We start from the raw sequence: 25,515 nt of genomic DNA, 5'->3' as shown, positions 1-25,515 counted from the left end.
TGGGGGTGATGGTAATTCAGACACTGTTGTAGTGGAACATTCTGCAGAAGCTGATAGAGAGTCAAGTCACACTCAGAAGAGAATGACGTGGAGCGAGGAGCGCACTGCTGGCATCTAGTGAGTCTAGGCTCCAAGTGGAGACTATCAGAACGATACGCCTTAGGTTTTACCGACTATGAAAAGGCATTCGACTCTGTGGATCATAAAAACTTTGATAACGTGTGAAGAATCGGGATTCCAGAACAGTCTATTGTGTTCATGCAACCCTTGCCTATAGACCAAGAGGCAGACATTCTAAAAGAACAAGGGCTACTGCAGGGTGTGAAATCAGGAGAGCCGTGTCCTTGCACCATTCCCCTTCCATCTGTGTGAATCTCAGTAAGTAATCCAAGCAGCTGGACTGTGTGACGAAGAACGTGACAGCAGGATAGGAGGAACCTTCCATATGTAGATGACCAAGCTGCCTTGCTGAAAGTGAAGAGGACTTGAAACACTAACTGATGAAGGTCAAAGACTGCAGTATGGCTCTCAACTCCACGTAGAGAAAAGATAAACAGAATACATCGAAGTGGTCGGGAATTTCATAACTGACACTCATGGATCCAGCACACAAGACATTAATGGTGTGTTGCATAGGGCCAGTCGGCTGCACAAGCGCAGTTAAAGACATTAATGAGCCACGATGTCACTCGGAGGATGGAGGTATGGCATTCTTAGTCACCTGGCATGCCTGTGGAAGCTGGACAGGAAATTGAATGGTCTAGGGAAGAAGGGATGCATGTGACTAAGCTGTTGGTGAAGAATGTCGGATGGTCCATGGCTGCCAGAAGAGCAAGTGAATGTACTTTGAAAGAAGTACAATCAGGATGTTCGTTAGAGGTGAGGATGAGAAAGCATCACCTTATGAACTTTGCACACCTTATCAGAAGAGACTAGTCCCTGGAGAAGTATATCATGCTTGGTGAAATAGAGGGTCATTGAAAAAGAGGAAGGCCCTTCAATGCGATGGATTGACCATGGGGCTGCAACAAGGGGCTCGGGTACCAAAGTTGCGAGAATGGCGCAAGGCAGGGCAGTGTTTCAGTCGGTTGTGTTTGGGGTAACTATGAGCTGGAGCTGCAGCTAAATACATTTGAAGCCCGATCTCTTTTAGGGATAGAATGCTGCTTACATAATATTGCAATGTCATGCTGCGATGTTATTCATAGCCTCGTTCTTCCTCCCTTTCTCTTTTTTAGCAAGGAAGCTTGGTGGAGCAGCAGGTGAAGTGCTGAGCAGCTAGCGGCAGCTTGGTGGTTCGAAATCACCAAGCACTCGAAGGGGAAAAAGACGAGGCTGTTGGCTCGCATAAAGATACACAGTCTCAGAAACCCTCAAGAGCAGCTCTGCTCTGTCCTACAGGACCACCACGAGTCAGAATCGACTCAATGTCAGTGGGGTTTGTTTTCTCTTCTTTATAGTTTCGAGAGACAAGAAGATACCACTCCTAGAGATGGCTCAGCTTTGGTTCTCTGCTTCTTTTATGCAGGCCCGGAGGACTTAAAACAACAGCAACACGAGTCTCTTGGCCTTTTCTGAAAAAAATTTGAGCAGACCTGGGGTGGTGATCTCAGAGGAGGTCCTCCCGGGTGGGGAGGGGCGGGGGACATCTAATAGCCTGCTTCCCTCTGATTGCACTTGGCCTTGGTGGAATTCTTGTGACAAAGGTGCCGTGACTGCTGCTGCTCTCTGGGGACCTGACTGAGCAACAACCCCATGCCTTTACTGCCTCACGTGTTTAATAGTGTCTGGCCGATGTGTGTGTTGGATGTTCAGAGATTTTTACTGAGGTGGTTCTTGGGGAAATTGAGGGCATGTATATCAAGCAATTTTTGAATTATGTCTCTATTAGCATCCGTGAATGTCTCCCTGGGGAAGTCAGGAAAACTCTATTAGTTGAGCAGTTGAAAACAGGATTGGAGGAAGCAGTGGGGGAGTGTCCCGTAGGGAACAATAATTATAAACAGCATTTCTATGTAAACAGGTCTTAATGTGTTTTATATATTGAATTCCTGAGAGTGAGAATCTTGGGTGGTGTTTCAGCGCCCCCTCCAGGACTGGGCCCCTGCACAGGGGTGCCCAGGACAGCTGGGAACTGAGTGAGGCCCGGTGAGGCCCTGCTGGGTCCCTGGCACCAGACTCTGAGGGCAGTGGCATTGCTGGGCCTGCCTACTTGCCCTCACTGGCTGCTGGGGCAACACGATGAGCATGGCATTGCAGTGGGATCTGGAGGAAGAGCTGCAGCCTTGAGTGCATGACTTCCTCTCGTGTGGAGTATTTACTCATGTTAGGTGCGGAGCCAAATACTCTCCCCGGTTTATTTAAATGAGTCCTCCCAGCATCCTGCAAGGCAGGTTCTATTACCCCATTTTACAGTTGCCGACACTACATCTCTCGGGAGTGAAGTACTTTGTCCAAGGTCACTCGTGAACAAATGCCAGAACTAGGATTGACACTCAGAATGACTCCAGTATATGATCTTTAAGGGCTTGCCTAGCTAAATGACCTTGGGAAAATGTCTTGTAGGTAACAGAAACTTAGTGACTCCTTCTTGGCTTTTGCTACACAGTCTTTACTTATTTAAACCCTAGCAGCCTTGGGGACAGACAACTCTCTCATTAATTCGGTGCTTTTTGGCTGCTGCTGGTCCAGGGCACCCATAGGCATCCTAACTGGTGGTCAGCATGGTGACTCAAGCACAAAGTCTCACTGCCATTGAGTTGACTCTGACTCACAGTTACTCTAGGTTTCCGAGACTAACTCTTTATGGGATTAGAGAGCCCTGTGGTCTGGGCCCAATCACTCTCTTTCTGTTCATCTTGAAAGTCATGGGCTTCTTACACGAGTGAAATGGGATCATTGCATCATGAAAACATACGTTTGGACAGACCTGTACATCTACCACCCAGTAGCTTTCAAATTTCGTGTAGCCAAGGAATTCTTCAGTCAAAGGACATTTCATATAAAGCTAAGTATGTAAAGCATAGGTGGAAACAATCAATGCTTGGGTTAGAGTGGGAGATGGAGGGATGTGGGCGGTGTAGACGGTTAAAGCCCTCAGCTGTTAACAGGCTGGAAGTTTGAGTCCACCCAGAGACGTCATGGAAGACAGGCCTGATGACCTACTTCTCCAAAACCAGCTATTGAAATTCTGTGAAGCACAGCTCTCCTCTGACACACATGGATCTGCCATAAGTTGCAATCGATTGGATGGCTGTTGTGTAATGTCTGCTCTGGGGCAACTCAAAAGGCTAGATGACTGATTTCAAGGCCAGGAGAAAGGCCCAAACATAAGCATATCTCATGTGTTGGGGTGGTGGTCTTAAGATGTTCTGAAGATCGCTATTAAGGATCCATAGGTTTGACGCAACCGCTCATGTTGCTGTGGGTTGGAGTTGAGCCAAAAGGGCCACTAGAGTGTCCTTGGCTGGGGCCGGGGCAGGAGTCTCTGTCACCCGACATGGCACCCCGTGTTCTTTCTCTAATAAGGCAGAAAAATAGGGGGCCCTAGAAGTGGGTTTGAAAGAGACCTTCTCAGATGCTTTGCTACCAAGAAGGGATAGTGATTAATTCATGAATAAGTCCATCCATTCAACAGATTGTACAGCATATTTACTTGTCAAGGAGAACCTGCTCTTGAAATATTCCATGAGATTTCTGGGGGTTTCTCCAGTAGAGACAAGAGAACCCTGGTGGAGCTTCAGGTTAGGGATTGGGCTGCTACTTGCAAGGGTGCTGATTCAAAGCCATCAGCAGCATTGAGGGGAAAGATGAGGGAGAAGTGACGGCAATGGGTTTTCCGATAGGAGAGGGATGGCAAGCGTCTGTAAATGGTGAGGGAGTGTATTTGGGAGAGAAATCAGAAGAAGGCGCCAGACTTTGAATGGGCAAGCTGAAATGGCACAGTGGTTTGTCTTTAGCCGAATTCTACCAATGTCTTCAGTGTGAAACTGATCAGATATACAATCAAGATGCACTGATAATTATTGCTGATTAGAATGCAAAATGTGGAAATACATAGGAGGGAACACTAGTTGGAAAATAAGGCCTTGATGATTGAAATGAAGCTGGGGAGAGCATGAAAATAAAATTATAAGACCTAAAGACTTGAAGGTAAACAAGTGGCCATCTAGCTCAGAAGTATTAAAACTCACATGAAAGAAGCACACCAGCAGGTGTGATCATGAGGTGTTGAAGGGATCAGGTAGCAGGCATCAAAGAACATAAAATCATATAGTGAATGAGGGGGAATGCGGAGTGGAGACCCAAAGCCCATCTGCAGGCAACTGGACATCCCATTATGGAAGGGTCGCAGGGAGGAGACGAGCCAGTTAGGGTTGCAATGATGAAACATACAACTTTCCTCTAGTTCCTCCCCCACCACTATCACGATCCCAATTCTACCTTACAAATCTGGCTAGACCAGAGGATGTACACTGGTACAGATAGGAACTGGAAACACAGGGAATCCAGGGTCAGTGGTGAGAGTGGCGTGATACCTAGAGGGTGGAGGGAGGTTGGGTTAGAGAGGGGAAGCAGATTATAAGGATCTACATATAACCCCCCTCCCTGGGGGACTGACAACAGAAAAGTGGATGAAGGGAGACATCAGACAATGTAAGATATGACAAAATAATCATTTATGAATTATCAAGGGTTTATGAGGGAGAGGGGAGTAGGAAGGGAGAGGGAAAAATGAGGAGCTGATGTCAGGAGCTTCCATGGAGAGCAAATATTTTGAGAATGATGAGGGTAATGAATGTACAAATATGCTTTACAATTGATATATGTGTGGATAGTGATACGAGCTGTATGAGCCACTAATAAAATGATTTTTAAAAAGAGAATTTTTTAAGACCAACAACTCCTTAACCATCAATGCCATTTTTTCCAACAACATAAATGATGCCTGTGCATGTGAACTTCTCTGACAGAACACACAGAAATCAAATTGACTACATCTGTGGGAAGAGTCAGCGGAGAAGCTCAGTATCATCAGCCAAAATGAAGCCAGGGGCTCGAACATAATGTCTGAGAAAAGCAAAAGATCATTAAAAAGACCAGAAAGAAGGAACATAGCAAAGTCACCATCAGAAGAGACTCTGAAACTTGCTCTTGATTATAAGGTAGCGAAGGCAAATGCAAGACACGGTGAAAGTAAGAAAGCTGAATAGAAACTTTCAAGGGACAGCTCAGGAAGACAAAGCAAAGTATTTTAATGAAATGTGCACAGACTTGGAGCTAGAAAGCCAAAAGAGACCCCTTGAGCATACACCAAGCTGAAAGAACTGAAGAAGAAATTCAAGTCTCGAGTCGCGGTATTAAAAGAGTCTACGGGCAAAATGCCAATTGATGCAAGAAGCAGCAAAGGAAGGCGAACCTAACACAGAGTCACTGCACCCAACAGTACCCGTTGTCATTTAACCACTTGAAGAGGCAGCATGTGATCAAGAACCCGCGGTTCTGCACAAAGAAGTCCAGTGTCACTGATGGCATTAGCCAAAAATAAGGCTCTAGGGATGGATGAAATAAGAATGTTTCGATTGGCTGGTGAAGCGCTGGAAGCACTCACTAGTCTATGCCAAGAACTTTGGAAGACAGCTGCCTGGCCAACCAACTGGAATAGATCCAGATTCGTACCCATTCTAAAGAGAGGTGCCCCCACAGACTGTGCAAATTAGCAAACAATATAATTAATATCACATGGTAGTAAAATTTCTGAAGATCATTCAACAATGGTTGTAGCAATACATTGATGGGGCGCTCAAGCGTGACTCAGAAGAGGATGTGGAACAAGGGATATCATTGCAAACGTCAGATGGATCTTGGCTCAAAGCAGGGAATACCAGCAAAATGTTTACTTGTGTTTTACTGATGACTAAAACAACATTCAACTGTGGGAATCATAACCAAATAAGGACAGTATTGAGAAGAATGGAAATTCCAGGACATTCCACTGTGCTCAAGAGGAACCTGTACATGGATCAAGAGGCAGTCGTTCGAACAGAACAAGGGAATGTTCCATGGTTTAAAATGAGGAAAGGTGTGAGTCAGGGTTGTATCCTTTCACTATACCCTTTAAAAATGTATCATGAGCAACTCATCAGAAAAGTTGAGTTATATGAAGAAGAATGTGAAGTCAGGATCAGAAGAAAGCTAATTAACTTTTGATATGCAGATGATACTAACTTCTTTGCTAAAAGTGGGAGGACTTGGAGCATTTGATGAAGATCAATGATTGCAGCCTTCACTCTGGATCGCAACCCATGGCAAAGAGGACCTAAATCCTCACTCTGGACCAATAAGGAACATTATGATAAGCAAAGATAAGCCAAGAAAAGACTGAAGTTGTCAAGGATTTCATCTTGCTTGGATCCACACTCACTGCTCATGGAAGCAAGAGTGAAGAGATGAAAGAAAGCATTGCATTGGGTAAATCTGCGGCACAAGATCCCTTTAAAATATGGAAGAGCAAGGATGTCACATTGAAGACTAAGGTGTGCCTGACCCAACCCATGGTGTTTTCAATCCCTTCATATGGGTGTGAAAGTAGGGCACTGAATCAGGATGACTGAAGAAATCTTTGAAATATGCTGGTGAAAGTACCAAGGCCTACCAAATGAACAAGCAGATCTGTCTCGACAGAAACACAGCTATAATACTCCTTAGAAGTGGAGAGAGCGAGACCTTGCTTCATGTGCTTTGGATATTATCAGGAGAGATCAGTCCATGGAACCAGATGTGTAAAGTAGAAGGGAAGCCCCAGAGAGGAGACCCTTGATCAGATGCACCGACACAAGAGCTGCAGCAAGGGGTTCCCACCTGACAATTGCTCTGTTGTACATGGGGTCACTGTGAGTTGCAACCAACTTGACAGCTCCTAACAACAACCACGAATGGAAAGGTTGGTGGCTGGAATCCTGCAGCAGAACCAGAGACCATACGCCTGATGGTTTACCTCACAGGATTATAGTCATTGAAAACTGTGGGTCTTGGTTCCAGCAGTTCTACTCTGAGACACATGAGGTCACCATGAATTGGAATTGTTGTAGGACAACATTTTATATTTAGAAACGGAGATAGACAATGAAAGACAGCCCCCTGGAGTCTCACTTTGAATCCAGACATCTGAGCAGCGATAACATAAGGATCTGTTGTGTAAAGTCACCCACATGTGATCTCTCTGCTGCTGTTTGGCAAAGTCGGCAAAGCCTTGACCTCTGGAGTTATAGTTAGCAGGGAAGATAGACATCAATCAATGATCATACCCATCAATCATTATACAGGCATGGGTAATTGCAATGGCAAAAAATATATAGCACCCGGATAAAGAGAGCATATAAGACGAGGCCCCATAACAGTCTCACCTGGGGGGCACCTGTCAGAGGATTGTTGGAGCTGTGATCTGAAGGGGGAGGAGGAAAAGGAACTGGAGGGGCAGTGTGCTCTCAGCAGAAAATACTGTGCAGGTAGAGGAACCACGTTGGGGGGAAATGAGTTGAGGTGGTGGCGGGGATTGCAGGTGGAAGGCCCTGCTGGGTTGGCACAGGAGAGATTGGGCAGGACCGTTATTAGCATAATAGGGCTATGCAGGCCTTGTATACAAAGCAAGGATTTTCAATTTTATGTGCAACAGTAAGCTATTGAAATATCGGATGTGAGAGGTGACTTGCTGTGATGGGCATTTGAAGAAGATGATTCTGGAAAAGAGTGGAATCCGGGCGGCCAGCAAGCAGGCTTTTACAGAAGCCGGGCAGACTTTGTCCTATTGCTTGCCTGTCTTTGGCAGAACTGCAGCCATCCTGAGGCTGCATCACGAGCCCACATTCTCAAACATCTTGTCTTTTCCGGAACACGCTTTCCCCCACCTCCCCCCACACCGCTGAATGTAAGCTCCGCTCTTTCTGCTTGAATTGCTTTTCCTCCTTCCTGTGGCTTCTAAGGCTCCTATTAATTCTTTAAAGCCAACCTTGAGTGATGCCTCTTTTGGAATTCTTCCCTGACTCCTGCGAGGCAGACAGAGGCTGGTTTCCCCCGCTGCAGAGCTGTCTGCACGGATCTTGGACATGTGGCTCTCCCGTTCCCTAACTGCATAACTTGGACAAGTCATTGGCCCTCAGTTTTGGTGTCTGGTAAATGGAGGAAAGAGTAGTACCTTCCTCACCGGGCGCTTGTGAGAGATGGAGTGGGTAAGGCACACAAGAGTGTTTTGTGCAGGCTGCCCAGAGAGCAAGTGAGAACACGAGTAGATTGCAAATGCCTTCTAAAGTTGGGGATAAGTATTAGTCATCTCTGTTATCTCTGGAATAGAATCTGGAGTCCACTGATAGACGAATGAGTGAATGAATCAATGAGTATCTCCCTAGCTGACTCCCTAAATCTCCACAGATCTTTCAACTCTTCTATGTTAATTCTCCTATCTGCAAAAGCCAGTCCTGTGAATTATAGAGACTTGAATATTGACTCATGTCATGTGACTTTCGCTCACAGCTTCCAGAGGGGATGAAAGTGTTCTAACTCTTAGAGGCATAGTGGGCATGTGAAATATATAATTGCTTGGTCAACGGTCAGATGGAAGTAACCTTTGATAATCTGCTGGTCAGCGGGGTGACCTGTCCAGTCCTGGGCAAAAGGGGTAGACCTTGGAGCCTTTAGCCAAAACATCGTGAGAGGTGTAGTCAAGGTCCAATATTATAGGTGGAATGGGGACCTGCATCTCTTCTTTGGAATATCTGGAATGCCTGACTTACTGATCTCAGGTGAACCCTGACCCAGGCTAAAGAAAGGCCCAGACACAACCAAACTAGCACATTGTATCTTGGAAAGTGCACCTTGGCTTCGTGGCCTGACAGAAATGGTGGTTGTGACAGTTAAGGTTTATCGTGCCAACCTGGCCAGTGAACACATGCAGGATTAAATGAAGGACGGAGAGATAAATGGCTCGGTGAGCCTCGTCTTTCTTGTCTCTTGCTCTCTGGTTGTCTGATCAGTTGTGGCTGCCTTAGCTAGTTCTCTGCCTCAGCAGGCAAGGCTCACTTCCTGTGAGACATTCTTGAGGAGAAGCCACATGGCCCTCCCCTGATGCATCCCTGGGTGCTGGCGCAGCCACGTGGAGACCCCTGCCAGAGCTGAGATGCTTACACACTCACGGATTTGGCTTTCCTCCTGAAGTAGGCATCATTGTGTGTGTTTCTTGAGATTGAGGAGGACTTTGTAGATCAGTGTCAGACATATGGACTAATGTCGGATTTATGGGCTTGGACAGCACTGGGTTGGGATGCTTTCTTAATGTACACTTACCCTTGATATAAAACTCTCTTATAAAATATGAGTGTATGAATTTTGTTTTTCTAGTCTATCCAGACTAACACAAACACTTGGGGGATGAGTTGGGACTGTAACTTAGTAGCACCAATAACACCAACATTGGTTACCGTTTATTGTTATTTTGCAATCACTGTGCTAAGCTCTTTATCCATATCATCTTAATCAATGTTCAAACAACCCTATTATATCGGTACTATTATTAACAACCACCTTTCTTCTTCTTTTTTTTAACAGTCAAATAAAATAAACCAAAGATGGCAAGAGTGAACTGACTGTGTAGATTCACATTAATAAATGCTGTAGTGAGAGATCCAGCTTGGTGCTACTGTTTCACGCTGGTGAGTCAATTTGACTGTTGCTAGATTATCCGATTTTTAAACATGTTGCTCCTATTGCACAGTGCGGCAGATTGGAAAGAAACCCATTCTGCTGCCTATCAGCTGGCTAACTTTAGGCCCATGTCTTAGCTCTTGAACCAGTTGTCCTCATTAAACGAGAGTAATAATACCCACTTTAAGGATCATTGTGAGATGACAGAGAACAAATGGAAAGATAGAGTGACATTGAATAAATGTCGCCTCCTGTTTTCTCTTTCCCTTTTCATCTAGTCCCCCTTGTGGTTATATACTCCTTTGTCAATTTGAGGAGTAAGAGTGTAGGGGTGGAGTCTAGCCTGTCAATCAGAACACAGTCCATGAGGCCTCTGTGGGCATGTCCTTCCCCTGAGGATTCTGAGAAAACTCCGGAATTCACGTCCTTGGAGACCCTCTACTGACAAGGCTGACTTCCTGTGAGACATCCCCAAGGAAAAGCCACATGGACCTACACTGATGTAGCCCTGGGATGCTTACAATGACACTGGATCCAAAGACTTTCTACCCATTGGCCTGTGATTATCCGACATTTGATGTCATTGCATATATTTCGTGAGTCTGAAGAGGACTTTATAGATTGGTATCAGTCATAAAGGCTAATATTGGATTTATGGGCTTGGACTGGAATGGGTTGAGATGCTTTCTTATTGTACAATTACCCTTTATAAAAAACCCTCTTATACACATGTGAGTTTCTATGGCTTTGTTTCGCTAGTCTACCCAGACTAACACCCCCGCCCCTTTGCTTCCTAGTTTTCACTCTTCCTTCTTCCCTTTTCAACTCTCATCCTCCTTCCTTTCTCCCTGGTTCTTGTATCTCCTCCTCCTGTTATACCACTCCCAGATGAGGCAGGTGGTGCGTCTGTGTGACCATAGTTCAGGGAGTTTCCACAGGACCGGTCTATTCTGTAACAAATGGTGCTGTGTGGTCATGACTCCTGCGATCAGGAATCAGATCTTTGTTTCCATGGAAAATGTTAGGGACCTCCAGAGGCCACGCTTAAGGCCAGGTACATCATCGTGATTTTGAGACTTCACCTGTGGGTGGGTTGAATCCTCCGGAAGGCCCTTATTGATGTTAGGTGCCATTGAGTTGGTTGCAACTCACAGAAACTCTATGTGCAACAGAACGAAGGCCTGGTTCTGTGCCAGCTTCACAGTTGAGGCTCGTGTTGGTGAACCTATGGTTGTTACTTGGGTACAGTGACATGTCTTGGTCCATCCTAGAAAATCTTGTTTTAGTTTGAGTTGAGGTGTCATTTTTTCCCCCAACATGTTTTTTTAAACTTTTTATGGCAAATTGGAAGCAAGTTTATAGAGCAGTTCTGCTCAACAATTCCTACATCAAAGAAGCACTGCTTACCTCACTTCCTCTCTGTGGTTCCTGTTTCCATTCCTCCTCCTTTCCTATCCCTTCTGAACTCTGTTCTTGGCTCAATGCTGCCCTTTGGATCTCCAGTGGCTGACTGTCCTGAGGTGTGCACCCACCTCTGAAGTTACTGTTCCTCCGGTACATTTTTGGTTTGGTTGAAAGCTGAGCCAAGGGGGTCAGTTTAGTTTCAGATCTGAAAGGTGACTAAGAGCCATAGTCTCAGGGGTTCCACAAATCTCTCTTAGACCTAAGCCTTAAATAATCATAGTTGTAAATTCGAGCCAGAACTGATGAGGTTCCTTCTGACCTTGTTGCTGGGTCAATTGGTTTTTGCTTCTGCCTGTTTATTGGGAAGCTTGGCTAGGCAGGCTGCCACGCTGCAGTGAGAAAAGAATGTAACTTTGTTTTACAGCACTCTGAAAACTCAGTTTTGAGGAGTCACTCAATGCTGCCCTTTGGATCTCCAGTGGCTGACTGTCCTGAGGTGTGCACCCACCTCTGAAGTTACTGTTCCCCCGGTACATCTATGGTTTGGTTGAAAGCTGAGCCAAGGGGGTCAGTTTAATTTCAGATCTGAAAGGTGATGGGTATACATGCACTCCAACAACCGTCTATTCCAATTAGACAATCCCAGCCCAAGCCTGCATAGTGCGTATCAATCCAACTCACTGCCATTGAGTCAATCCCAGCTCATAGTGACCCTATATATATGGCTTCCAAGGTTGTAAAGCTTGACCCTATATACAGTTTCTAAGGCTGTTAATCTCCCTCTCCCCAAGATCTCTGGACTTTATTAAGTTAAATCATATTAAATTGTCAATGTTCCACGTTTTTTAAAATTTAATCATTTTATTTGGGGCTCGTACAACTCTTATCACAATCCATCCATCCATCCATTGTGTCAAGCACATTTGTACATTTGTTGCCATCATCATTCTCAAAACATTTGCTTTCTATTGCGCCCTTGGTATCAGCTACTCATTTTCTCCTCCCTCCCCATTGCCCCTCGCTCATGAATCCTTGATAATTTATTAATTATTATTTTCTCATGTCTTACGCTGTCTGATGTCTTCCTCCACCCACTTTTCTGTTGTCCATCCCCAGGGAGGAGGTGATATGTAGATCCTTGTAATCGGTTTCTTCATTGCTACACTGCACCCTGACTGGCTCGTCTCCTCCCCACAACTCTTCTGTAAGAGGATGTACAGTTGCCTACAGACGGGTCTTGGGGTCCCCAATCTGCACTTCCCCTCATTCAAAATGATTTGGTGTTTTGTTTTTTGATGCCTGATATCTGATTCCTTCGACATCTCATGATCACACAGGCTGGTGTGCTTCTTCCATGTGGGCTTTGTTGCTTCTGAGCTAGATGACCGCTTGTTTATCTCCAAGCCTGTAAGATCCTAGATGTTATATCTTAATCTTCATGGGCAAAAAAAGGCCTTCTCTTCCTTCTGTAGAGTGATTTGCAGGTTTTAACCTACGACCTTGCTGTTAGTAACCGTAAATCTCAGCCTTTCCTTTTAGTGGTACCCAAGTTGTAGTTAAAACGCTCTCTACTTTGCTACTTCTCAACATGTAGTCTGAGCTTGGGAACCTAGCTGCTCAACTCTGTGGCTTACCGTATGCATACATGGGCGGCTTAACTTCTCTGTGCCTCACTATAATTTTGAAATCATGGGACCTGCCTCATAAAGTTGTCATGAGAATTACGTGAAATAATGTGTATAAAGGACTTGGCTTGGCACATGGGAAAGGCTCAGTAAACATGCCTATTATTATAGTACATTATTATAATATAGGGTTGATATAGGTTGGGTGCTTTATAAAAAGACTGGTTGCATTTGAATTACAGCACTGACAAAGGATATTGAAAGTACTATGGATTGCCAAAAGAAAAAAATGCATCTGCCTTGGAAGAAGTATGGCCAGAGGGTTCCTTGGAAGAGAGGATAGTAAGCCTTTGCCTCACATATTCTGGATGTGTTATCGGGAGCAAAAGAAGCAGGGAAGAGGACACCATGCTTGGTCAAGTGGAGGGTATGGAGAAAGAGGAAGACCTCAGGAAGATGGAATGACACTGGATGCAGCAATGAACATAGGAGCCATTGTGAGGATGGCCCGGGGCCAACAGCGCTTCCTTCTGTTGGGCACAGGGTTTTGATGCACTGGGACCAACTTGAAAGCATGTAGGAACCTAATCATGACAACAATATAAATCACTCTTAGCACAATACTGCCACATTTTTTTTTATTTCAGAAAACGGAAAAAGCACTCCCTCCTCCCACCCCACTCCCAGTTTGGGCATTGCTATTTTGTGTCTACCACTGGTTTGTCCCCTCCTCTTCCTGTCCTCAGTTGGAGAGCTAAGGGCTGTGCATGGAGAGACTCTCCATTCAGGCTCAGAGATAACATTTAATGAAACATCAACCACCTCTCAGGTATAAAGAGTTGTACATTTTATCGTCATGACACGATATGAGGTAGTCATAATGTACATATATTTACAGATAGGAAAGATGAGTTTTAGAACCATGAAGCTCATTTGCGAAGGTAACGGTGCCAAAGATCCAACCAGGATCCCACCTGCCTTGTGCTCAAGTCTCAGTGCACCCTACAATGCCCAATGTCCAAGGTTCTCCCTTAAAGCAGTTTCCTCGGGAGCATGCCTCTCCAGGCCACCTCAACCATCTTCTCTCTTTCTCTTTAGTAAGCAACATTTGAAAGCAGCAAAAAGCCTAATGACAGTGTTAGTTTTATAATTTTAAAATGCCCCCACCCCCAAACAGGCGCACCACACACAAATTCACTGACAAAAGGAATGCCCACATTTCAAGAGTCATCCTACAGTTGTCAGAGGGCAAAAGGAATAAGACATAGGACTGGTCCACTTTGATGGAGGTCTGTGAAACTCAGGGCGTGAATGAGAGGATCAGTTCAAGGAGAACATCACAGTAGAAGCCATGAGTTCTGAGAGAGGCTGTGGTTTGGAGCTGCATTGAAAGGAGAGAGGGGATGCTGAAAGGGAACATGGAGGCTGAGAGGGGGTCCGGGGTCAGCCTGGACATTGTAACGTTGCAAGCTGCCTGGAGGGAAATGAAAGGAGCACTGCAGTGCTTACTCAGTGTAAGGGCATTGGATCAACAGAGCAACGTGTCAAATAGACTAAACAGATGACTCTGGACGCAACATGGAACTTGCTATTGCAGAAAACTTGACATGCTCCGCCCCAGAGATTCGAGAGAGCAAGTTGATAGAACGCTCTTCACTGCCAGGCTTGTGGATATGGGGAATGCAGGCTGGGCTCAGGCCTGAGACTGGCTCTGTCTGCTTGGAGATGGTACTCTGACCACAACAAAAGTGCAGGGTGGCTGGGCCTGGAGGTGGGGATGGCGGTGGTCAGGGGGCCTGCTGCTGTGAGTTTCCCGGGTATTGTACTATATCTGTTGTTCGGCGACATCGAGTTGGTTCTGACCCATAGTGACCCTATATGCACAATAGAACGAAATACTGCCTGTCCGACACCATCCTCACAATTGTTCCTATGCTTGAGCCCATTTTGTAACCATGGTGACAATCCATGACCTTGAGGGCCTTCTTATTCTTCTTCACTGCCCCTCTACTTTCCCAAATATGATGAACTTCTCCAGAGACTATTCTCTCCTGACAACAAGAAGTCTTGCCATCCTTACCTCCAAGGGGGCACTCTGGCTGTACTCTTAAATCAGCCTCATTAGATCCTAAAGACCAATGCTTGTAGGAGATGGCTTTGTTGGAAACCCAAGCGAACCACAGAGAATCAAGTACGTGTCTCAAAAGTAGTCCAGTCCACCCTCCTGTTATTGCCCCATCTGTCCCTTTCTCTCTCTCTCATCCCACCTCTGTAATTCCTTCCTCCTCAACACCTGTCCTTGGAGGGTGCTCTATTAATGTGCCCAGCTGCTAACCACATTGTTGGGGGTTCAAATCCACCTACAGATGCCTTGAAATAAAAGGCTAGTGATCTACTTCTGAAAACCCAGACCCTGAAATCTCTACGGAGTATAGTTCTGTTCCAACACACATAGGATCACTAGGAGTTGGGCTTGACTCAATAGCAACTGGGTTCCTAACTGCTTCTAACTTTTTTCTCTCCATTCTTTCACCTTCTGAGCTTATCTCTTCCCTTCACCTTAGCCTCCTATCTCCTTTGTAGTTGACAATGTTCTACCCTTTCAAGGCATATTTGTTATATTTATTTAATATATTTGATTAGTTTTCTTAATTTAAAAACCCAGTGGTCATCTTTCTATGTATGTACCAAAGAATCAGCATCAGTATATTTTGTTTTCTGGACACAGACACCACAATGTATTACTTGACATGGGGGCAGAGAGAGGGAGTGTGGGCAAAGGACACCTGCACTTTATCTTTTCTGTAAGGAATTATTTATAAAATGAGATCCTGTTCATTTACTACTTGTATAGTCAAATAAAAGTTAAAAGGAAAGAATCTTTTCAGCAGGCTGGTGAATTCCACTTATTCAATGTTATGCTGGAAGTGTTAGTCAGTGCTAGTAGTCAACAAAAAGAAACCAGACCCATCCAGATTGTCTAGAAGAAGTAAAACTCTTGATATTTGTAGATGATATGATTCTATACCTACAAAATCCCAAAGACTTGAAAAGAAAATTGTTGGAACTCATTGAAAGATTCACCAAGAACAAGATCAGGGTACAAGATCAACATACAAAAATCCACTGGATTCCTGTATACGAATCAAGAGAACTCTGAAAAGGAGTCAAGAAAACAATACCACTTAGCACGCAAAAGATGAAATACTTAGAAATATGCTCAACCCTAGAGACAAAACACTTGTCCAAAGACAACTACAAACACCATCACAAGAAACCAAAAGGCCTACATAAATGGAAGAATCAGCCACTTCAGGGATAGGAAGACAACATTTTGAAAATGTCAATACGACCCAAACCAATCTATAGACATAATGTTATTCTGACCCAGCTCCCAGAATCATTTTCTAAAGAGCTGAAAAACGAACCACTGACTTTATATGGAAAGAAAAGAGACCGAGGCTAAGCAAAGTACTACTGAAGAAGGAGAATAAAGCAGGGGCCTTTCCTAACCTCAACACCCACTCCAAAGCTACAGTAATCAAAATAGCCTGGGATCGAAACGATGATAGCCGCATAGCCCAATGGAGAACCAAGAAATAAATCCACCTACCTACAGGAAATTGACTTTTAACCAAGGAAAGAAACACAATAAATGGGCAAGAGACAGTCTCTTCAACAAATGTTGCTGGCAAAATTGGTTTTCCACGTCCAGCAGGAATTAAACAGGACACAATACCTCATTCCACATACAAAACTGACCTCGAATGGATTAAAGACTTAAATGTAAACCTTAGCACTATAAATATCGTCAGTGAAAACAGGGGCCAAGTTTGGGGCCCTGATATCTGGTATGCATGCTTGGTAAAGTAGTGGGGCAGTGAAAACAAGAGGGAGACCTTCAACAAGTTGGATGGACATCGTGGTTGGGGCTCAAACAGAAAACAGTTGTGACGATGGCACAGCCAGGGCAGGGGTTCATTCTGCTGTGCCCAGGGCCCTGTGGGTCAGAACAGACGAGAAGACCTCCGGACACCAAATACATCCTGCATCAGGAGTCTCTAGGCAGTGCAAATGGTTCATGGACTTAGCTGCTAGCCAGAAAGTTGAAGGTTCAAGTTTACCTAGAGGTACTACAGAGGAATGGCCTAGTGATTTACTTCCCTCACAAAACCAGCCATCGCAAACCTCATGAAACACAATTCTCCTCTGACACACATGAGGACCCCATAAGTTGGCACTGACAAAAGCCACCGGTTTGGTTTTATAATTCACTATAAAATCCAGCTATTTTAGTCCTCTGATCTAGTGGGTTTTTTGTTCTGGATTTCAGATGTTTGTTCTGGCTGCTGGATAGGGTGGGCTTTAGGGGTGGGGGGTGGGGTGGACAGATAGCAGAGTGGATACAAGGACCAGTCTCATCCTATGGTCAGAGGGGTGGCCTTCAGCTGGGGCTGGGACTGAGTGGAGGGGGCCTGGCTAGCTCTGGATCTCCCTGTGCCATAGGAGGGACTGGGTAGGCTTCTGATACAAAAGGCATCCTCCTGATTAGAGGAGGAGAAGCAATGATTGTCTTAGAGACAGGACTGAGAACCCCAGACCAGTTGTCAAGGATTTCATCTTGCTTGGATCCACAATCAATGCTCATGGACGCAGCTGCCAAGAAATCAAACAATATATTACACTTGGCAATCTGCTTCACAAGACCTCTTTAAAGCATGGAAAGGCAAGGATATCACTTCAAGGCCATGGCATTTTTTTCCCTCTTTGTTTTTATATGAGTCAACCCTTCATACCCCTGCCACCTGATGAGCCTCTGCGCCAGACCCCTGCTCCGCAATCCCTGTCCCCCTGGAGTTCCCTTCGACACGGGCCCAGCGGTCCTATAACTGGCCCTCATAGTGCCGGCCCTTATGCCCCTCAGCGACCCCCATTTCCAACTGTTTTGCATTGGGTTTCTCTCCACATGAGGCCCCTGCAAAGGTCCCTCTTCTCTGCACCCCCTGCTCTCAATGCCCTACCCAGCTTCCCCAGCCCCCTAATCCAGGCTCCTGCCCTGACCCGAGCCCTCCTCCCCACCTCTGTTTCCCATCACCAACCCCTTCTCATCCCACCCCCTCGGAGACTAGACTGCAGCATGCCATTTTCAATCACCTCATGTGCATGTAACAACTGGACATTGAATACGGAAGACCAAAAAAGAACCAATGCATTTGGACTATGGTACAGGCGAAGGATATTTAAAGTACCGCAGACTGCCAATGGAACAAACAAATGCGGCTTGGAAGAAGAACAACCAGAATACTCCTTGGAAGCAAAGATGGTGAGATTTTGTCTCGTGTATTTTGGACATGTTGTCAGGAGAGAGAAGACCCTAGAAAAGGCCATCATACTTGCCAAAGTGGAGGGTCATCGAGCAAGAGGAAGACCCTAGACAAGATGGAGCGACACAGTGACTGCAACAATGACCCGCAGCTTGGCAGCAATACTGAGGATGACACAGGACCGGCAGTGTTCCATTCCATGGTGCATAGTGCTGCTATGCGTTGCTTGACCACACCTAACACGTAATGACGTGAGCAACTTGAGCGTTTAAATGCATGCTAGTTTGTTTTAAATCGTATAGTAGCAAAAGAAGACCCTTCAGAAAACTATGCATTAGTTTCCAATGGCCGCCACAGCAAAGTGCTGTAATGCTGGCGGCTTGAAGCAGTTCCTTCTCTCTCAGACCAGAAGGCACCACCAGTTGCACAGGGTCCAAATCAAGGTGTCAGCAGGGCCATGCTCTCTCTCTCTCTCCCTCTCTCTCTCTCTCTCTCTCTCAGGCTTAGGGGAGACTCCACTTCTTGTCTGTGGCTACCTGCATTCCTTTGCTTTGTGCCTGCATCACTCCCATTTCTGCCATAGTCTTTACATCTGCTGCTCTTCCCTGCCTTTCTTGTACGAGGACACTTGGAATGGGATTTAGAGTCATGCATACAAAGCAGGATTAAACCTCAACTCAAAAAGACTTACTAATAGCAGCCAAGGCTCCTTTTCTTTAACCCATTGTCATCGAGTTGACTGTAACTCATAGTGACCCTATACAGGGTTTTGGAGGCAGTAAATCTTTGTGAGAAGATAACCTCATCTTTCTCAACGAGATGCTGATGGTTTTGAACCAATGACCTGCCCATTAGTTTACTTAACAGCATCTCCTAGAAGGTAACACTTACAAGTCCCAAGGATTGGGACCTGATATCTTTTGGTGCCCATTTATTGCTCAGTCTAATTCAACCTGTCTAGGTTATGAATAGTTTTCCAAAGAAATAATACAAGTATCTGATGAGCAGGAATAGTGATATTCTCATTGATCCTATTTATGTACACATTTGGCTGTGCTTAGACAATGGAGTGGGTTTCCTCAGACTTGGGGTTGAGTCCTGAACTTTTTACTTCCTAGCCTTGCGATCTTGGAGTCAGAACTTCAGAGCTTCAATGACTGTGCTTTTATTTCCCTTCTACTGTAATCTGAGACCAGTAATAATGTGAACTTTATATCTCAAAGGAGCCCTGGTGGTGTAGTGGTTGAGCATTGGCCTGCAATCTGCATGGCTGGCAGTTTGAAACCAGCAGCAGCTCCGAGGGATAAATACTGGGCTTTCTACTCCTGTGAACAGTTGCAGTCTCAGAAACCCACAGAGGGTGACTATGAGTCAGCACTGACTGGATGGCAGTACGCTTTCTTTCTTTCATTTTAGTTTTATATCTCATAGATAGTTCTGTCCAAGTCAAATGCTGTATTGACAAGGTTCTCTCAAACTGTGAAGTAGAAGACAGGCACTGAGTCCATACAAAATGCTTACCATCGAATGCCTGTGGGTGGTTGGTTTTATATTAATCACATTTCTAATATGAGCAATCAAGTGGAGCCAGCAAGCCTCCAGAGCAACACTAGATGGTTCATGTAATTAGAAGTCCACAGAAAACTGACTTTCTAAGGTCCAAATGAACACATCTGAATTCATGTGATTTCCCCAAGAGTTTGTCAAGTTAATAATGTTGGGGTGGATTTTCCAGAGGTGTGTCCCTGACCTTCTTAGAATGACTGTATTGTGTTGGCTCTAACACAGTCGGATGTGACATTTCCTCCTTAGTATGCAAACGGATGAACAGTTTCCCATCTCACTCGCCATCCAAAATGGACCACAGGGTGAAAGTTCTATCACAAAAGTCTATGCACAATTTGGACCTAATGATAGATCACATTAGTTCATGTACATTAACATACCTAACACTATACTTGGTACATACTTGGCAGGTGCTGAATTAATGTTAATCTTCTTATCTTTCTTGACCTAGGGTTCTTTGATGTAGTCTAGAATATGTATTCTCCATTTCTACCTTAAATCTCTTCATGACTATACTATTGCATGAATAACTGATATGCTCCGTGGTAACAATAGGTAATCATGAGAAGCAAAAGTAGAAGAGAGAAGGATGCTTTTGGATAAGGAATGGGAAGGTGGGCTAATGTTCCCATTTCCCCCTCACCTTATGAGGAGATAGGCAGTATTTATCACAACTTCATAATCTCAGATGGTACCCTCTATGAAGCCTTGAACAGATAGAATGTCTTCTCTTGAAATCTGGTGAAGAACAGAGGTGCTGCTCGATTGTGAGAGGATGGAAGTCTGAGTATGTGGTTTTGGAAGACCACATGCAAGGAACTAAGCGTCAAAACGAGTTCCCATGTGCACATGGAGCTGTTCTGATGATTCGATTTCAGGTGGTTTTGAGAAAGAAAATCTCTTCTGAATATGAAATTGTTTCACTTTCAGAATCTCAAGAGAGTGGAATCATAGATTATGAAATTTTTAGCTTTCAGAATCCTAGGAGAGCACAGAATCATAGATTCATAGAACAACAGATGCACCAAATGTTAAGTAAAGCTAAAAATTCCTTGTATGGGGCTAATCTATAGAATAGATAAAGTGGAGCCAGTCTGGTTGAAAGAAGGGCAAGAGGCTCAGAGTTTTGTATGCCCAACCGAAAGACTGGATCTAAGGAAAATTTTTGGCGTGCCTTAGAATTCCAGGGAGCAGAAATGGAAATCTATCAATATTCTCTGTCATGTTGCAACTGAGACTCAGATGAAAAAAAAATGAATTGAACAAGAAAACATAGAGGTAGAAACCATGTCTCTTGATTCCCAGTCCAGGGCTCATCTAAGCCTGTCATTTTGTAATTTCAGTCTCTTGTCTGCCTGCCTCATCTTTGGTTGGTATTTTGACAAGTCTTTTGTATAGGAAGCGATTTTGGTATTGTATATACTTTATACAATCACGTGATGCTTCTCAGAGTAGAAATTCTTGCTCAAAACCCATATTGAAGAGTGTACACTGAACTTAATTTGTATATACATCAAATGCACTTTGCTGAGATATACTTTGCTCATTATAATTAGAATAGTCCCAGGATCCTGACTTTATGTGATAAGAAGGATCATATGGACAAAATATTTTAAGAGGGAAAATAAAGATTTTATTTGTGTGCTCCCTTAACTCTGTAAACCAAATCCTCAACTTTCCAGTCATAAACTCCTCATTAAAAATGAGTCTTGGTGGCTCAGTGGTTAAAGAGCTTGGCTGCTAACAGAAAGGTTGGGGGCTCAAGCCCACCAAGTCCTCTGAGAGACAAAGATTCGGCACATGCTTCCATAAAGATTGACAGGCTTGGGAACTCTATGGGACAGTTCTACTCTGACTTCTAGGATCACGATGAGTCAAAATCAACTTGATGGCAACGTGTTTATTTTTTGGTTTTCTCATTAGGAATGGAAACTCAATTCACAACGATCAGGTGGCTTTAGAATAAAGGTGATGGGCAGAGGAAAGTATTATGGATTGAAGGCTAGGATGGGGAGAGGAATCAGCATTTGTGAAGCATCTTCTAACTGTTATAGACACTGTGATTCATGTTCTTCCTCCACAGACTCTATCCCACTACTTCTTAAATGACCATCATTGACATTCGGGTCCCTTTGAAAAGTCATTGGTTTCTACCAATAACCTAAGTAGTTACAGTCGCTTCCCGTTTGGGAGAGAGCGTTGTAATGTATGTGCTAGACTACTGGGTGACTCTAGCACCCAGAGTCACCCAGCTAACAACTCACATGCAACTCACAAGGACGGAGCAAAGATCCTAGACCCCCTTTTTGCTTCCTCACACGCCAGGTGTCATTTTCAGCACCTCGGACAACGCACGCGAGGAAGGCGGCGACCGATGCTGCCAGCGGCAGAGACCCGGAATTTTCAAATCTCCCGGGCTCGGCATGCATTTTCCAAACCGTGCTCACCACACTGAAGCAACCCATTCGCAGAAAACGGAGAAGCCCAGGAGGCTCGCTTACCGTCCGACAAGTCTATCAGTCCGAGGAAGTGCAAAAGTTTCAGAGAGGAGCACACCACCATCACGATGCCCAGCGTCTGCAGCCCCTCAGACTCGCCCTCCGCCCACATCCTCCTAGGAGCGCCCAGCACAGCGGGCGAGGCAGGCGGCAGGGCATCAAAGGGAAACCCACGCGTCTGAGCGCTCGCTCCCTGCCCTGGCTGTGTTTCCATCAGCCTCCCCTCCTCGAGCTCTCTCCCTCCCTCCGTTCCGCTCCGACGCCCGCTCCCTCCACCTCTCTCCTCTGCCTAGCCTAGCTGGCAACCTCCTCATTTCCTAGTCATCTTTGCTTTTATTTCGACTTCTTCCCCCACGGTAATTTCCCCAACGGGCTCGACCACTCCTGAACTCTGCTCACTGAGTGTAACCAGAATTGGTTCCATCTCATGGTTCTTCTGTGACTCAGAGGAAATGAGAATGAGGGTGAGTGGACACCGGGTCAAAGGCAGAAAGAAAGAGATGGATGGCTTTCAGCCTGAGACAGACTGAGAGGTGACTGTTTTGAAGGGGACAGCAATTCATCTTTGCTTTCTTTAGTGGAACAAACATCTCCAGGCAAGCTGATCCCGGAAGCTGAGTGACTACGGCTTGATACGTTGTCCCCAGAAAGCGTGTTACCAGGAAACAGTGAAAACTGGTCTGAGTTCCTAGGTATGTGAAATTTGGGCCGGGTTTCATGTCAGAAACAGAAATTATTAAGTAGGCTATCATCAGACTAAGTTTCTTTGGGCAGCGCAGAATGGACAAATGAAGTTTCCGGAAGTAAAGCAAAAAGTAGGAAAACAAGGGTGATGCTATTGATGTGTCCTAAATGTCTGGGATCGGAGGGGAACTGGACTGTCAACAATGGGTCAGACGGGCCAGGGTGTGGGTGCCCTGGAGAATGAACAATCAAGGCTCAGAGTCACACCCAGCAGTTTAGGGGCAAGTTCCTGGAACGCCACCAGGCCCCGTTTCCTTTTAAATGAATCTAAAACCAAACCTATGTCCACCTGGTCAGTTGTTACTCCGAGCTGCCCCATAGGGTTTACAAGGCTGTGAATCTTTACAGAGCTAGTGGTTCAAACTGCTGACCTTTCTGTAGTAGACAGGCACCTAACTATGGCACGACCAGGGCTCCTTGGTCCATGTGTGATTTTATGCAAATTCTCACATAAGGGAAAGCGTGAGAAGAGTAAACACTCACAAATGCTGCCTCAGATGTTGAGAATAAGAATGTGCTATGTTGACCAGACCACTTCCATGCATTTGGGTGAGGATGTAAATCAGGGCGGACTAGCTGCTGAAAAACAAAAATCCTTTGTGTGTGTGTGCATGTATCAAGAGGGGACTAGAACGATGTGCTCATATCTACATGGTAAGAATTAAGGTTGCAGATGGACATTGTGCCTCAACTCAAGTACTCCCTTAATACAAGAACACTTTGTTCTAACAATCCAGATTCTGTGGTGCTCACCTACTCAACACAATTGCTGAAGACAAAATGGGTGCATAAGTAAATGTGGTGAAGAAAGCTGATGGTGCCCTGCTATCAAGAGATATAGCATCTGGGGTCTTAAAGACTTGAAGATAATCAAGTGGCCTTCTAGCGGAGGAGCAACAAAGCCCACATGGAAGAAGCACACCAGTCTGTGTGATCATGAGGTGTCGATGAGATCCGATACCAGGCATCTAAGACCCAGAACAAAATCATACTCAAGGTGAATGCGGGGCGGGGCATGGAGTGGAGACCCAATGACCATCTGTAGATAATTGAACATCCCCCTACAGAGGGGTCATGGGGAAGAAATAAGCCAGTCAGGGTGCAGTATAGCCCTGATGAAGCACACAATTTTCCTCTAGTTCTTTGGTGCTTCCTTCCCCCCACTACCATGACCTCAATTCTACCTTACACATCAGATTAGATCAGAACATGCACACTGCTAGAGATAAGAGCCCACAACACAGGGAATCCAGGATAGATAAACCCCTCATAGCCAACAAGGGGAGTAGAGATACCAGGAGGATTAGAAGAGGGTGGGGGTAGAAAAGGGGAATAGATCACAAGGATCAACCAATAACTCACTCTCAGGGGGATGAACTACAGAAAAGTGGGTGAGGGGGGACAGAGGATGATGTAAGATATGAAAATAATAATCTAAAACTTATAAAGTGTTCATGAGGGAGGGCAGGTGGGTGAGGGAAGGGGAAGAAATGGGGAGCTGATATCAGGGGCTCAAGTGGGAAGATAATACTTTGAAAATGATGATGGTGGCATATGTGCCAATGTGCCTGGCACACTGGATGAATGTATGGATAGTGATAAGAGATGTAAGAACCCCCAATAAAAGTATTTAATAAGAATAATAAAAAACAACCCCAAATCCTTTGATCCAGCTGTTTGACTTAAAGGACTGCCTGGGGTGGTGGTGGTGGTGGAGGGGGCTTCACAAATGTGGTGAGAAAATTCCATTATCATTTACTTCCATTTTCCACCACACACTCATATATGTGCCCACATATATATATATTTACAAGGCAATTCCTTCCATCATTGCTTATAACAGCAAGAGCTGTGAAAAAACAAATACAAGTATATGTTCATCTAGGTAGGAACTGGCTAAATAAATCATAGTGCATACAGAAAGGATACTGTGAAACTACTACAAAGGAAGAGAACATCTTTATGCTCTCTAGAAGTCTGCCTTAATACATTATTAAGTGTAAAAAGCAAGGTGTTCAGTACATTATCATTTTATATTGGAAAGGAACACACACATAGGCACCGTATATACATTATTTCCAGAAGGATACAGTGAACATGTAGTTAGCACTCTCTCTCTCTCTCTGACACACACACACACACACACACACAGTACATACAGCATTTCCAGAAGGACACAGTGAACATGTCAGTCAGTTCTGTTGAGGGGACAACTGAAAGACTGGAGCCCGACAGTGACCGCCTTGTTGAAATGTCCCCCGTGCATGTGGGTAACTGAATAGCTGAAGTGATAGGGTTGGCCTCCCTGGCTTTTCTGGGAAAGGTGGAGACATAGACGACATGTCTGAGTGAAGCTCAGAAAAATCTCAACGTGGAAAATCTTGTCTTTTCTGCATCTTCTCCCTCTGTTTGATGTGCCAATCTCCAATGCCACCGGTGACTGGGCAGTGGTGTCCTACAATCAGCCCATGCCAGCATGTGAGAGTTTATCGTTAAAATTTCAGGACATCTTTGAAGACGGTGTTACACTATTGTTATGCAGCTTGGCTTTCAGTCATGGTAGGAATGTTCACACCATGTAAATCAACAAACTCTACTGACCAGGCCTGCCTTCCTCATCTACCAGGACATCACTGTGCCTCCGCCAGCTCAGACCCT

General features: G+C 45.0%; 1 protein-coding gene across 1 annotated transcript in view; it reads right to left on the bottom strand.

Moving 5' to 3' along the window:
- The window catches only part of KCNIP1 (potassium voltage-gated channel interacting protein 1), a 73,014-nt gene extending 50,810 nt beyond the window's left edge, over positions 1-22,204 (bottom strand). The window contains exon 1 of the mRNA XM_075543204.1: positions 22,117-22,204. Within this exon, the coding sequence (XP_075399319.1) occupies positions 22,117-22,177 (61 nt within the window). The 5' untranslated portion in view covers positions 22,178-22,204. The remainder of the gene's footprint in view (positions 1-22,116) is intronic.
- Positions 22,205-25,515: the final 3,311 nt, after the last annotated feature.

This window comes from Tenrec ecaudatus, chromosome 2 (assembly GCF_050624435.1).
Source record: "Tenrec ecaudatus isolate mTenEca1 chromosome 2, mTenEca1.hap1, whole genome shotgun sequence".
Taxonomy (NCBI): domain Eukaryota; kingdom Metazoa; phylum Chordata; class Mammalia; order Afrosoricida; family Tenrecidae; genus Tenrec; species Tenrec ecaudatus.
The sequence above is the reverse complement of the archived record's forward strand: the minus strand, read 5'-3'. Positions and strand labels throughout refer to the sequence as shown.